The sequence below is a fragment of the Lycium ferocissimum genome, chromosome 7, assembly GCF_029784015.1.
Source record: "Lycium ferocissimum isolate CSIRO_LF1 chromosome 7, AGI_CSIRO_Lferr_CH_V1, whole genome shotgun sequence".
NCBI lineage: Eukaryota > Viridiplantae > Streptophyta > Magnoliopsida > Solanales > Solanaceae > Lycium > Lycium ferocissimum.
This window is the reverse complement of record NC_081348.1, coordinates 32,790,118-32,805,695: the sequence shown is the minus strand read 5'-3', so window position 1 is coordinate 32,805,695 and position 15,578 is coordinate 32,790,118. Positions and strand designations below refer to the sequence as shown.

At 34.3% G+C, this 15,578-nt stretch overlaps 2 protein-coding genes across 3 annotated transcripts; both read left to right on the top strand.

Moving 5' to 3' along the window:
* Window positions 1-5,332: 5,332 nt before the first annotated feature.
* LOC132064470 (cinnamoyl-CoA reductase 2) lies at window positions 5,333-10,698 on the top strand. Of its 2 annotated transcripts, XM_059457461.1 has the most exons (4): window positions 5,333-6,094; window positions 7,333-7,682; window positions 10,333-10,512; window positions 10,589-10,698. In XM_059457461.1, exons 1-3 carry the CDS (start codon window positions 5,609-5,611, stop codon window positions 10,487-10,489), a joined length of 993 nt encoding a protein of 330 aa, XP_059313444.1. In that variant the 5' UTR covers window positions 5,333-5,608; the 3' UTR covers window positions 10,490-10,512; window positions 10,589-10,698. The 2 variants fall into 2 exon arrangements, with proteins under 2 accessions (XP_059313444.1, XP_059313443.1); XM_059457460.1 differs by having other exon boundaries at window positions 10,333-10,698.
* A 1,132-nt stretch (window positions 10,699-11,830) lies between these two features.
* Window positions 11,831-13,864, top strand: LOC132064471 (uncharacterized). Its single transcript, XM_059457462.1, has 5 exons — window positions 11,831-12,056; window positions 12,477-12,723; window positions 12,915-13,073; window positions 13,175-13,321; window positions 13,638-13,864. Exons 1-5 carry the CDS (start codon window positions 12,013-12,015, stop codon window positions 13,764-13,766), a joined length of 726 nt encoding a protein of 241 aa, XP_059313445.1. The 5' UTR covers window positions 11,831-12,012; the 3' UTR covers window positions 13,767-13,864.
* Window positions 13,865-15,578: the final 1,714 nt, after the last annotated feature.

The window sequence follows — 15,578 nt, the reverse complement described above, 5'->3', positions numbered from 1 at the left end:
AAAGCAATACAAGAAATTTTGATATAAACTTGAACCTTTACTCAGTGAGTTGCACAACTTTAATGCTCTGAAATACTCATATTACAAATGTGAGTAGAGTCAAGACTGTGCTCTATGTTCCAGTGATCCTGCAATAGTTGTCAAGAGTGTATAAGTCTACACCTTATATTATTACTATGTAATCGCAAATTGATGCAGGTAGATATTGAACTTTCTTCAATTAGTCATCAAACAAAGTCAAAGGAAATCGAAGTAGTAGAATAAATATACACTCCACCGAAACATCACAATGGCAAATATAGTGCCAAAAAGCTTCTAAATGCACCGTTAGTTCTCTTCATATGATCCATTACAAAGATAAAATAACTTCCAATACATGACTATCCGGACTACTCAACTGCCCACTTAATACGAATCAAACAAGCAAATAAACCCATCATCAAAATCAAGCGATTGACCAGACAAAAAATAAATGTTATGAACTACTGTACTGAAAGATGTTAGATTCAGCAGTTTCACTCAGACCATCTCTGCCAAATTAAATACAATTAGAAAAGAAACTTGAGGAAACTGAAAGAGAAATTAACGCATCCAGAATAGGAAATGCTAATAACATGACGAAATATCAATAATACTTTGATGGCATAGCAGATCCCAGGTTTTCTTTCACATGATCTCCCAGCATAATAAGCTCCCCCTTGACCGGTCCGTCTTTAGTATTGTTGGTACATATGCTGCAATCTTTACCTGAAACTCACGATCAGTAATAGTTTGCACGTTGTCATTGTTTGGTAGACTCCAATATGCAGTATCGACCAACGTACTGATGTCATATTCCAACAATTTCTTCTCTTCTGCTAAGATATTTACCTTTATCTTCAATGCAGATATCTTCTTCTGGGCTACAAAGAATGTAACACATCCTCCCAGTAGTTCCATACATCCTGTTTCCACCAGAATATGAAATGTATCAGATTTCGAAATTCTGCTTGAAAGCATGAGCCAGAGGCTGACACTGAGATAGAAGAATAACACCTTCAAAATACGCACAAATACCAATATCCTGTCAAAGTCACGAACTAATAAGGAATCCTCTTCTGTTATAAGTTCAAATCTATTGTTGAACTCTTCTACTCCATCTGCCACCTCTTTCATAATTTTCTCAAAGTGTTTCATAGTCTCCTCAAAGTGTAAGGGTGTACCTATTACTGCGAGAAAGAAATTGTCTTAGGAAATACAAAGAGAAGTAAATGGAAAATGAACTTGATGATCTAAAATAAATAAATAAAAGTAAATAAATAAATAAATAGATAAACCGAAAAGAGTCTCTTGTTTAGAATGACTCCTGATGGTTTATCAACCTGAGATTCAAAGGCTGGTTGTCACATCCCTTTTTCACCCCAGTTAAAAAGGTTCAAAGAGTTCTTTCGTTTAAAGTGAGGGTTTCGATATACCTTTTTTAACGCGGGTTTTGAATTAAATTCACAACCACACCTCGCTCCCTTACATGTGATTTCAAATAATTGGGCGTTAAACACGCTCATGCAACCTAAGTAAAATACTTACATCTAACAACTCAAATTTCCAACACTAATGTATATTATAATCAGAAGACTCCAAATTACAACTGAGAATTGAAGCAACAAGGTAATAGCAAACAACAACTAATGGGTAATTGAGAATAACAGGGATAAGAGTAAACAGAAGGGGATGAGGAATATAGAAGAACAGAGATGAGGAAACAGAGCCAACACTTAACTTCATACTACATTCTGTTCTAACTTCAGACTACATTCTGTTCAACAGCTCCTCCTATTTAAGGTGAATTCTAACCCTTCCTAACATGTTGAGCATTTCACTGGGGTCCCACACATAACTGGCCCATTTATCAAAATTGTTCTTCACCGAGTTCACAACAATACTTAACGTTACATGTATGCATTTATCTTCAAAACAAAAAGATTCCAACTTCGCGGCACATGTCATGTTCAAATCAACTAGTAGCCTACTAGTTCTTTCTCTGGCTCATGCCAAATTCTCAGATTGCACTTACAGCCTAAACTAGATGTTAAATTCACAACGTATGCATTTGCTTTAACAATAAAGGTTAACTTGGCACCAGGATTCGATCATTCTATACCACCAAATTAATACACTCTAGCCTATTAGTACTTTGCTTTGAATGGAACATAAATCAGCTACTGAAATAAGAATGAAACCCAATCATCAATCTTAGCGTACAAAATCAGAAACAACTTTACTGAATGAACAAGAACACAACTAAACCCTCCAATCGTTTCATGAACAACACTAAATACAATAAGGGTGTGTTTGGTATGGAAGAAAATATTTTTCAATTTTCTCATGTTTGGTTGGTCAAAATGTTTTGGAAAACATTTTTCTCTACGAAAACAAGTTCGTTAAAAATGAGGAAAATGACTTTCCCCAATGGAAGTAGGGAAAACGAGTTCCATGAGTGACATTCCAAGTTCATTATCTCCTCCCCACCCCTTGACCATCCCACCCCGAACCCCACTCCCCACCACCCCCGAACCCCATAGTATTTTGCTAGATTACATATAAATGTTACAACAACAACTTACCCAGTGTAATTCCACAAGTGGGGTCTGGGCAAGGGCGGATCCACACCGTTGGGTGTGGGTTCGCGGGAACCCACAACTTTTATCCGAACCTTGTATTTATAATGTGAAACCCTTCAAATATATAAGAAATTTGAGCCAGAACCCAAAGAATAACAGACACTACAATTTAAACCCACAAGCCTTCAAATCCTGATCCGCCTAGTCCTGAGAGGGTAGAGATATCTGTCACCCCTACCATGATACGTAGAGAGGTTGTTTCCAATAGACCCTCAGCTCAGACAAAAGCATTACATATAAATGTTGTTGATATAATTTGTTTTTGTTTATTTAACAAACCCTAGTACATTTTCAATGGAAAACATAATATTTTTTTTGTTTACTTAGCAAACATTAGTACATTTTCCATGGAAACCATAATATTTTTTTATTTATTTATCAAACACCAGTACATTTTCCATGGAAAACATACTCTTTTCGTGTTTACTTACCAAACACTAGTACATTTTTCATGTTAAACATACTATTTTTATTTTTGGTTTACTTACCAAACACTGGTACATTTTCCATGGAAAACATAACATTTTTTTTGTTTACTAACCAAACACTAGTACATTTTCCTTCACACCAAACACACCCTAAAAATCGACCATACATGAAGCCCAGGCAGAGTTACAAGTAAAAGCTGAACACAATCACACATTTCCATTAAGCATGGATGCACCCATTACAGCATGAGTCAATATGAGAGAAAATGAAGAAGAAGAAGAAACGGACCCCTTTTTTCCTCTCCGCTTCCAGGTTTCTTCTCTAAGGTCTTTATTAGGTTTCTCTCCTTAGCTGCCACGTATAATTTCAAATGTCTCTCTCCAAGCAATTAGGAATATAAAAGTAACTGCTTAGTTAAAATCACAATAAAATAAGAGGATTAGAGGAATTTTATATATTATACTATGCAAGAGGAACAGAAAATAAAGAGCCCGTTGGGATTAACGGAAAAAAAAAGTAGCTTTTAAGCATAAGTGCTAAAAGTTATTTTATAAATAAGCAGTTACGTATTTGAATAAAAGTGCTTAAAGGGTTTTTAGTAGTAAGGGTAGTATTTGAATTAACAGAAAATATAAAAGATAAAAGAGTAAAATTTTTTATCAAACTAAAATGGCTTTTAAGCAAAAAAAAAAAAGTTGATGTTGATCAACTTCTTTATTTTAACTTATTTTAAACATTTTTTAATTTAATTTACTGTTTTTTATTTTTATCAAACACTCAAATAAATTAAAAATGACTAATAAGCTGATTTGATCAACTTATAAGTCAATCCAAACGGGCTCAAAAGCGATGCAAACCCACTCGAATCCTGTTGAACAATTAAAAAGTCATTGACGAAAGAGATTAGTTGTTTTAAATAAAAATAACAAGGGGAAACGTACATTTGGATTTGGTGGCAGCTCCAGGAGAAAGAGCGAAAGTAGTTTTGGTGAAGTTTAATGGTGTTATCTAAAAGGGATATATTTTTTTATTTTTTTTTTAATTTCTCTTATCAATTATTACTCAAATCAAAGATCGCACAAATTCTTATTTCCCCAAACTAGATATGGAAACATCGTCTTAGCTCAAGTGTGAGCAGTTTGATTCGCTAATTTTCTAACTAAAAAAATAGACACTAATTGAGAACCTTTCATTAGTGTCTTAAAATCATAAATAAAAAATCAAAATAAAATTATTTGAAATGTCTCCTTCGAGAGCTTGATAAACTAGGCGATTATCATCTCTCCAATCACCATACGTATTATTAAGAAAGTGTTCTTCAACCATATTTGAGAGCTTCCCCAATGCCCATTATCTCTACAACTAACGGGATAGGTATTTTGTTTAAAAACCCTGCTTGCCCGTCGATTGGATCTCCTGAGTTACACTCCACTCCCGCTAGACCACTGTGAATATCAAAGCTAACATCCGTATTATATTTAATTTCATTCTCATTCATTTAGTAACCTAATTTTCAATGGATGATACACCATGTGATAATAACGCCTTTGCTCTCCGAAATTCTTTACAAAACTGTCGTGCCTTCAAAAGAATTACATTTGACGTTAGCTGTTTATTATTTCAAAGTAAGGTGTTTCGTGCATTCCATAATTCTCAAACCACAAAAATAGCCTCCTTAACTTTACCTTTGTCAAAGCTCTGACGTAAGTCCTCAATCCATTCCGTAAGGGTGAATTATCCGTGCAGCCAACCGAACTCAATTTGCTACCAACATTGTTTAGGAGTAGTGCATTCCACCAAGCAATGAATAATAATTTCCTGGGGTTAAGGACACTTGGGGTGTTACTTTCTTTTTCACCAATCGATCAAAAGTCGACAATAATCAAAGACAGCCCAAAAAAGTTACTATTTTAGGAATAATGCGAGGCTCCATATAATTTTTCAAAAACTGCGATGTTGCAGTTGTGATAACCACTCTTCACAGAATATATTCCCTAACAACTCCTTAAATTTGTTTTATTCATGCGACGCTTTTCGTATATCAAAAGTTACTTTGATTAATTTTTAAAATTAAATTAAATTAATATTTAAAAAAATATTACTATATATTATAATCTTTTTCAGTCATATGTTAAAAATATATTTTAAATACTAATTAAAATTCACATTATAATTTAAATTCGAAAAGAAAACAAATACTACTGGTATATATATATATTTAGAGAACAGAGAGACAGTTGAGGAAATTCATTCTTGATAGGAAACGGTAACTACAATGTCGGACCAATGTGTCATAAAAATCACGACTCTAATGGATTAAATCCAAGTTGGATTAAAGGATAAACTTTTATCATCTTCGAATCCAACTTCAACTCTAACACAAACCCCAATGGTATTATATACACGCTAAACTAACTTTTATCTACTAATTACATACATCGCTATCATTGTATCGTTTTGTCTCTACTGAACAGAGTTCGTCAAATCAATTTATCGTTACGCAATTCCATCAATCGATAATGTCTAACGGAAAACCACCAGTTTGCGTGACCGGAGCCAACGGATTCATCGGTTCATGGGTGGTTCAAACCCTCTTAGACCGTGGCTACACCACCATCCACGCCGCTATCTTCCCTGGTTCCGACCCATCTCATCTCTACTCTCTCACCGGCGCGTCTAACTCAGACGTCCGAATATTAGTCCACGAAGTCGACATCCTTGACTTCGATGCTGTATCCAGAGCTATTGAACGGTGTGGTGGTGGGGGTGTTTTCCACGTGGCGTCTCCGTGTACGCTTGAGGATCCTGTGGACCCACAGAAGGAGCTGGTGGACCCGGCTGTTAAGGGTACGATTAATGTTCTTACGGCGGCGAAGAAGTTTAATGTGAGGCGCGTGGTGCTCACTTCATCGATCTCTGCGATGGTGCCGAATCCTGGGTGGCCGGAAAATAAGGTCTTTGATGAGTCATCGTGGACTGATCTTGAGTACTGCACGTCTCGACAGGTGTCATTCTCTCATCTGTACACGTGCATGTCACGTGATATCTAAATTATTTTTAATGCCACGGATATCCAATTAATCTGTGGTGCTGATAAAACCAGGAATTTTACATGCATGTATGCAGCTTAGAGCTGTTTGGATTGGCTTATAAGAAAGCATATTTAATAAGTTAGTAATCCTAACGTATGTTTTTTGACTTAATTTTATAATTTTAACTTAAAAAGTACTTTTTTTTTTTTTTTAAATCTTACCCAAATACTATTAAAGTGTTTAAAAATTATTTTAGCTTAAACACCTAAAATAAGCCAATCCCAACAGGCTAGTGTGCTAGTATTAAGTAAAACGAAAATAAATAAAATTGTTTTCAATTTGGTATTGTAAATTGGAATTAGTTCTATTATTGATTTTAATTTGAGTTGGTTTCTACTGAATGAATGTTTTTATGAAAGGAGAAGTTGAGCAGAAACGATTAAACTCTAAAATAAAGGAGCACTAACTAATAATTGCCCATTTGCTCTTGAGCTTAGCGCTTGTAAGTAGTACAATGATTAGCGCGGGTTTGTTAATTACTACAGAGGAAATAAGATTTCTTGGCCTCTTACAATTTGAATGGAAAAAAATGACTTTTTTAAATCTCTTATATGTTTTTATAAAAATCTCTTATGTGAAAAAATGAAAATTTCTTGCAAAAAGGTCATAAAACTAATTTTTTTTAGTTTTGTAAAGGATAAAATAACCAATTCTCCCATTACTCCATATAGCGGTTTTTTAGGCTTGTGTAGAGTATACTGCTCGCGAAATCCACAACTCTAGTATAACCCAGTATTGTTGAGGATGATGTACTCAATCTTCTCCTAATTTATGTGGCACTTTCAATTTGATGATCCCCTTAACATTTAATCATTGTTATTCTCAACAAAGTTATAAGGATTCAAAACTTGACATTCCTAATTTTCCCAAGAAGGTCTAACTCTCATGCCACTTCAATGTTTAAAGTACATGATAATCTTAAGACTTGGTTCTATATAGGAACAAATAGATGAGGCTGAATCTATTCTAGATGTGATAGAATCACTGCAGGACTATTGATAAGTTACTTTTTTTGCTACTCATGTACATATCTTGACAGCAATTGCTTAGTGCTGATCATCTATAAAATACTGTACCTTCTCAAAGGAATTATTTTGAGTACATGGTAGAAAATTCTTAAACATGATAATCATAACCAAGTTCGATGACAGAAATGGTATCCAGTCTCAAAGACACTTGCTGAGAAGGCTGCATGGGAATTTGCTGAGAAGAATGGATTGGATGTGGTAGCAATTAATCCGGCTACATGTCTTGGCCAACTTCTGCAACCTGGACTGAATGCAAGCTGTGCTGTTTTGCAACAGCTGCTTCAGGGATCAACAGATACGCAGGAGTATCATTGGCTAGGGGCTGTGCACGTCAAAGATGTGGCAAAGGCACAACTTTTGTTATTTGAGAGCCCTCGTGCTTCTGGAAGATACCTGTGTACCAATGGCATTTACCAGTTTGCTGATTTTGCTGACAGAGTCTCAAAACTTTCCCCTGAATTCCCTGTCCACAGGTTCGTTGTCTTAATTACGTATCTCTTAATTCGTCTTTTGCATCACTCTAGTAAGTATTTTCTTTTGAGTTCTCTCTTGTATTCATATGAAAGGCCATCCTCAAGTTTAATCTTCTATTGCTGCTTCTCCTTTCCGTTGGAAAAATAACACATACTATATTGATTCTGTTCAGTCCTTTGAAAAGTTTCAGGTTAAATCAGATTGAAAGGGATGAATTCACATCTGTTAAACCAGTCCTGTCTTCTTCTCAGCTAATTATGTTCTAAGCTCTATCAACACTTGATTTGACATAGCCAACTAGTTACTGTTTTTACATCATGTTACTCAAAAGCATAGATTCAGCTATGCAGCTTCCTTTAACTGGATGATGATAAAACTGAATATTTTATGCTGTTAAACTGTATGAAATGAGCAGATTGAGTCCATAAGAACTGATCTCCGCCTGGAGAACTGGGGAACAAAACTTTGTTAAACTAGATTTTCTTCAGGCATAACTTATAGACAGTCACTTTTATCACTACCTTAATGGTTTAATACTCCCCCACTTCATTGAAAACCTCTTACTTTTGTTTTGGCCTGTCCCAAATAGATTTTGTCCTCTTCCTTTGAAAGGGTAACTATTTCTGCACACCAACTCCTCAACTGAAAAGTTAATAGTTTATATTTCAAAAATGAAACGGCGTTTCAACTAATTACTCCTTCTTTGTCATTTAAAGCTACTTCCTACATCCTCTTAATCCACCACCGTTGAACTCTACGAAGATTAGTGAACTGTTTGAATGGGATTTTATACTGAATATGGTAAAAAATTGTTTACAACATCTTCTTGAGTTGTGAACGAATACGTTTAAATTGTTCGCAATAATAGGTCGAGGTGAAAAAGATGTCAAGGGTACATTTGAATATTGTAAAAGAAGTAATAGTTGTCTGCATATAAATTGTTGGGGTACACTGGAAGGCAAATCACTGAAAATCGGAGGGAGACTAATATACTATACTTGGTGGAAAATTTTTGTGCAAGGTAAGTGATATAATGAAGTGACTACTAAATACTGGCAATCGTATTTCATTTAATGTAAAATCAACTACTACATGGTTTATAGTAGTGGGGTGGCAGGAGGTGCCACTCTACACTTCGGTATGAAAACCAAAATGTGCAGTAGATTCCTATCTTATAGGAGTATAGATACATATTGCTCTCATCTGACCCCCACCTCCAGTATTAGCTTCAAAGGAATTATAATTGCTCACACACGCAAAAATCACATTTGTCAAGAATCAAGACCACTTTTATGTTATCCAGGCCTTAACAACCCCACTACAAAACTGTTAGGCTACCCAAAGAAACCCCACTACAAAACTGTTAGGCTACCCAAAGAAACTCCACTATGAACTGCTAGCTACATCTATAGCATTCCTAGTCCCACTGGTCACCTTCCATGTTACCCATTGAGCTTATCCTTCCTTTTGGAGATTCTATTCTCGTTATCCTGAATAGTTTTATGACTGAGACATATAGCTGAAGTTCCGCCTCAGCATCTTTTAGTAAAGTAAAACTCGTACGTTGACATATTATTTAAGTAATTTGTAATACAAGGTCGGCATTTCATAATTTGTTCCAGGGTTTCTGCATAATCAGCTTAACTTTATTTCATAAGTGGTTTATAAACACGTCATGATAGTAATATGTACTGAGGTTGGTACCATACGAATTTTATTTCTTTACAATTCAGTTTGTCTGGTTGTGCTAGAGTACCTGGATTTTCAAATGTTATGGAAATGATGTACTCCCTCCGTTCACTTTTACTTGTCCACCATTCCTATAATAGATTTTCATTTTTACTTGTCATTTTTCACATATCAAGATTAGACAATTTTCTTTTTCATGTTTTACCCTTAAATTTATTTACCAAGACTTCTAGAAATTGTGATGGTCAATTTTACTTAACCAATGCATAGCATTGGGATTGGGGTTGACACAAACCTCTTCGTTTACTGTTTGGCTCCAAAGAATTTGAAGCACTAAAGAGAGGATGAGTTGTAAAGTGCTAGTATCTATAAAAATTTAATGTTGAACCGTGAAACTTCATATTGCTCTAATAATAACGTATGGGAATTTGGGTTTCAATTATTGAGATTGAGTATTAGTTAATAGGGGTATTGTGGTAAAATACCTATCTTAATTATTGTTTCTTAAACAGCGTGAAAAGTCAAAAGTGAACAAGTAAAAGTGAACGGAGGGAGTATCAACCATCAATTTGCTCCTAACTACCATGTGCCTCAATTGAAATGTCTCCTTACTGCATTTATTTAGCCATGACTTATAACCAGGTTGACTGTGGACTTGAGCATTCAATGTGCAAAACCAGTGCTCTTTGTTACTAACAATTTCCTATATTCTATGCTTTTATTTACTCCGCGAAATATTATTATTTGTCAAATTGATAGTACCATAAATCTAGTAGATAGATTGAGGGAGACACATAGAATTGTATCATTAAATAAGCTTTTTAATTGCCCCTTTGAGAATTTCTCTCTTGTCATAGTGTCAATTGCATAATTTACCATTTTTATAAGAAAAAAAGATTCCTTTTAGTATATGATTGGCCTGGTCTTGTCTCAAATAATAGTGAATAAATTTGAATACAGGTTCACAGAGGAGACCCAGCCAGGCTTGGTGGCTTGCAAAGATGCTGCTAAAAAATTGATTGATTTGGGACTAGTTTTTACCCCAGTTGAAGATGCTGTTCGGGACACAGTAGATAGCCTTAAAGCCAAAGGCTTCCTCAAGCAACAGCAGAATTAATTATCTTGATCCCACTTGCTTTTAGAAATTCACATGATTCTCTTTTTGCTTAGATGGATTCATAATAACCATTAAATGAATGATTTATATCTGTCTTTTGGCTAATTTAGTTGAGTTGTTTATTTCATTTATGGGAAACCCTGTGATGATAATTATTATACCTGCTATCGTGGTGCTTTACTTTTCCAATGTGATTAAATGGATCATGATTCTTTTTTGTTTTTAATTCACAGTGATGATTAAAACTATAGATTACCCCGTTTGGATTTTTATAACGGACACTTGTTTAAAAAAATTATGATTTTTTTAAATCTATCTTGTATTAGGGATCCGGAGTTGGTTATTACTATGAGATATTCAACTTTATAATCCAGACTTTTCCTTTTTCACATAGAACAAAATTGTAGGCATCATTGTAAATTTTGTTTTTTTATCAATCGATCAAATCGAAAATTAGTGGGAGTGCGTTATATGAATTCTCTACAGTCATCCCATTATCCAGGTCAATAATTTACTTTTGCTTTTGAAAAGATTGATTCTTGATGCTTTCTTGAATTCCCTACCACTCCATGCTCTGTTACTGTACTGTGAGAATCAGAATTCAGTAGAATAGCTCCAAAACTGATTTTTTTTTTTTTGCGATCACTGAAAGATAAATTATAAAATACCATCAAAGTAATAAGTGAAACTGTTTTACTTAACAAGTACAGAGAACTGATTTGGCTGGTTAGCAGGTACTGTTACAGAATTATTCTAGTACTTTGAATGGATTCAAATTTATTAATTAAAGAAGAAGAGAAAAAAATTGAGAAGCAAATAACACTAGGAATATTTTTTTGAGAAAGAAAGTAATTTAAGTTTTGTCTATTAGGGCATTTTGTTGTGTAACATTTTTGTGAGTTAGCTAAGTGGCACGTGATTGAGGGGACCAAAGTTACAAGTTGGAACCTTTGGGGTATGTTGTTGTCACCCATAACCATGCAAGTTTAGGTAGAAAATAAATCAATTGTGAGCAATATTAGTCTGGCTTTAGTTGTTAGTCCCTTTCTTCATCTCCATTCTTTTTTGATTTTTTGGTAGATAAAAAAGATAGATTCTTTTATTCGAAAAAAGAGGTACAAAGGGCTAAAGGAGTGGGGAAGACGATGCACATGGTATGTTTGGTAAGCTTCTTTTATGTTAGAAGAGAAAAATAATAAAGAGAGGAGAAATTGAAAGAAGAGTGAAGATAATGACTAGAAATTTTAATCATGGAGGTTACTCTGGCATTCCATGTGCATCAATCGACTCCTCCCACTTATTATTTTACACATACTATATAATAGTATAACTTCCTCTTCTTTTCTTTCAAAACAATCTAAGATTGTACTTTGATCTAACAACCCCCACCCCCTCTCAACAATATATATATATTCTTAAATTCATCTATCTTTTCCCTGAGTTTGAGGACAAAGCTGAAAAAACACCATTCTAAAACTCTCTTCCTTTTGCAGCTGAAAAGTTAAGTACTACTTGTATTCAAGATGAGTAATCTTACTTCTAGTCCTACACCTTGTAGTAGATCATGGTAAGTTATTTTATTTTCTTCCCTTATTATCAGCATGAATTTTTTCTGTTAAGTGAGCTTTGTTATTCTTTCTTGCTTGCTTATTTTGAATGACCACGACTATGTCACGTTTATAAGCTTCACGTTTGTGAATTTTGAATAAATTTCAACCGGATTTAAGTTATACACATTGATAATTTTAAAAAGTTTATGTAATATAGGTTGTTCTTCTATTTTCCAACTTGTCATATCAGACTTGTTACGAAAGATTATTCTTACATCTCAACTTACTACACTATCCGTTCACAGAACTTAAACTTGTGCGTCCCAAAATGAAATCTTGGAGTAGGAAAGGAATAGAAAAATCTTTGCTTTATTTGGAACTATACTCTAGATTCTTCTCTTCTTAATATGTTTTCTTGGATTCTTGAATACTTGTAGGTCAATTAGTGAGGACTCATTGAGAAGGTATGTGTTCTATGCAAGTGAAAATTGCATCCAAGAGTTGTTATCAGCTTCAGATTCAAAAAATGGGAATGATGGCTGGAAAATACTTGGCATAGATAACGGTGTCGAGGTATCAAAACGCCGTTCAGCTTCACTTCACACTTTCCGTAGCCGTTGGTTGCTCAAATCTGTCTCCCCAGAACAATTCATTACTGTGGCTAATGCCATTGATGCTGCAAGGGTGAGTTCAAACTAGTCTCAAGATAATTAATTTTTGGAGCTCAATTAATAAAACTTTCCTATGTTGAAAAATAATAAATTTACGCATTCTCTAAAATGACAAATATAAAAAAGTTCAGTTTTATCTTTAATGAAGAAGTGAGATATGTATTTCGAAATTGTTTTTGATGAATGGACGAAATTAAATGACAGCAATGGGACCGTGACTTAGTAGAAGCAAGCTACATAAAGGACTTGGAAGATAACCTAAGTATTATACGCCTTAGATTTGGAGACAACTCAAAGCCTCTCTTCAGAAACAGAGAATTTATTGTCTATGAACGTCGTGAAACTATGGATGATGGCACCTTGGTACGTATAATATCATTCTATTTAATTGATTAACGAATTAAATTTACTTTTGAAAAAGTAATTATATAGTTTTTAATATTTAAAAAATAATAATGTTGCAGGTAGTAGCAGTAGCTTCTCTTCCAAAAGAGATAGCAGCAGGGTTGCACCCAAAGCAAAACAATGCAATACGAGGCCTATTGTTGCAATCTGGATGGGTTGTTGAGAAACTTGACCATGACTCTTGCATGGTCACTTACGTTGTCCAGGTAATTTTTCCAAAATTTTCAAATTAAAAATATATATTTTATAACGGAAATGTTAAGGCCATCTTGCATGCACCTCCACTATTTCACCAAATACTTGTTACCTTCTACCAAAGACATGTATTGAGTGCCCACCAAGATTTAGGCCTATAAGAAAAAATTGAATAACAATTTTTTTTTATCTCTAAAGCTTGGTTTCCTATAGTAACTTTTTTGACAAGTAATGTGAATATATTTTAACTTTTATAAAATGTAGATTTCAAATTTAGAACTTGAAACTAAATCTTTTTTTTTTTTTTTTTTTTGGATGAAATTTCAGCTGGATCCAGCAGGATGGTTACCAAAATGCTTCGTGAACCATTTCAACACAAAGTTGGTTATGATCATTGACAATCTTAAAAAGCAAGCTGTGCTCTCTAGCCCTACCAATAGTGATGATAGTACTTGATTACCACTTTGTACAAACCAAAAAAACAAAAAAAGGAGGAACAAAAGTGAGTAATATTTATAGTTGAATATATATAAATATGAACCTGTTTGATCATAGTGAAATCCCTCATCACCCCCACCCCAGGACGCCACTATCAAATGATAAAAGAAAAGGAAAAGGAAAAGGAACTTATTAACCTTTTGTACCTTTAGCTATGGGAGGGGAGGACCACGCGTATTTTTTACTAAGAAAAGTTTTGGAATTTTGAATCATTACCTTTGTAAATAACCATTGATAGCTATATAGCACGAACTAAAGGAGTTTCCAATATCATATGTGGATATTTTCAAAAGTTGGAGAGACGATATGATGACAGGAGCATCTTTATTTTGTGGATCCATTCATTAATTAATTTCATGAGTGGTTGCTATGATTATAAAGTTTTACTTCGAACTAGCATGATTAGTTGGGAATTGATATTTGGTTCAATCAGGTTCTCTTGCTCAATAATGGACAAGGAAAAAATTCTCAAATTACGATGACTATTGATAACTAGTCATAATATATATGATTAGTAAATTAAAAATTAAATAGATTGTCAAGTCGGCACCATGGCTTGTTGCAACACTAAGACTTATGCTTTCGCAGATATGTGACTCGAAGAAATCACATGATTTGCTGAATCAACATGGGCATGAATTAATGCAGAATACACTTTTTAAAACGTGGATAGTCTGAATAACATGAGTCATCATAAATATTAATGAAAATATTGTTTAAATTATGATGCGGAAATAGTCTGAAAATATGTAAGTACTGAGCCAATACTAGTATACGACTCTGAACATCTGACATGACATAACTGAACTAGTTTATGAAACCTCTGACATGAGTCTGATTGCTAAACTCTTTACTGGGACAAGGCCCCCGACATACCTTAACTGTATAACTAACATGAAAGAAAGATAAAGATAACACCCCGAATGGAATGGGGCTCACTAATAGCTGATACGAACAATAGTCCTAATGAGCAGATCCGTCATCCTGTAAGTCAATTCTTGCATTGTGAAATGCAGGCCCCCAGGCAATAAAAGGGGACGTCAGTACACTGGAATTGTACTAATATGTAAAGCAACTGAATGAAATAAACATGGCACATGCAATAATAGGACTGGAACTGAAATTGTATCTGTATGCTGAACATGAACATGAATATCATCTGACGTGAATATGTATAACATGAATAAAACATTTTAAGACTGTAAAGATATCTGTGGGAGTGCATTAGTATAACCGACATGTAACCACCACGTAAACACGTGGCGTCTGAACTCTGTCTGATCAGCTAAGCCATCTTATACCTTGTTCTGTACGAGACATGAACATGACATGAATGGATCCAATATCCCGTAATGGGGAAACATGAAGGAATCGTCATAACTGGGCGGAGCGATCTTTATCCTATGCTGACATACGTAGTTTTAGGTATTAAATCTTTTCGGTAATCTATGCAACTCCCAAAACATGAACATGGATATAGTTGTCTTAGAAGCCCATGAATTACATAAACATGACTTGTAACATGGTATATAAGTATAGTTTAACATGAACAAGGATAATAACATATATATAACTTGTCTAAAACATGGAAGCATGTACAATTTTCATGGGATTGATCATAATAGTTAATAACTTGCATTTAAGAACCCATGGAATGCAACGTATGGGTTTTCATGGATTACGAACAGATTCTCAATAACTAAAAGGGAATATTAAGAACACAATAACGAACTATTAATACAAACATGGTATATCATGGTACATGTATTT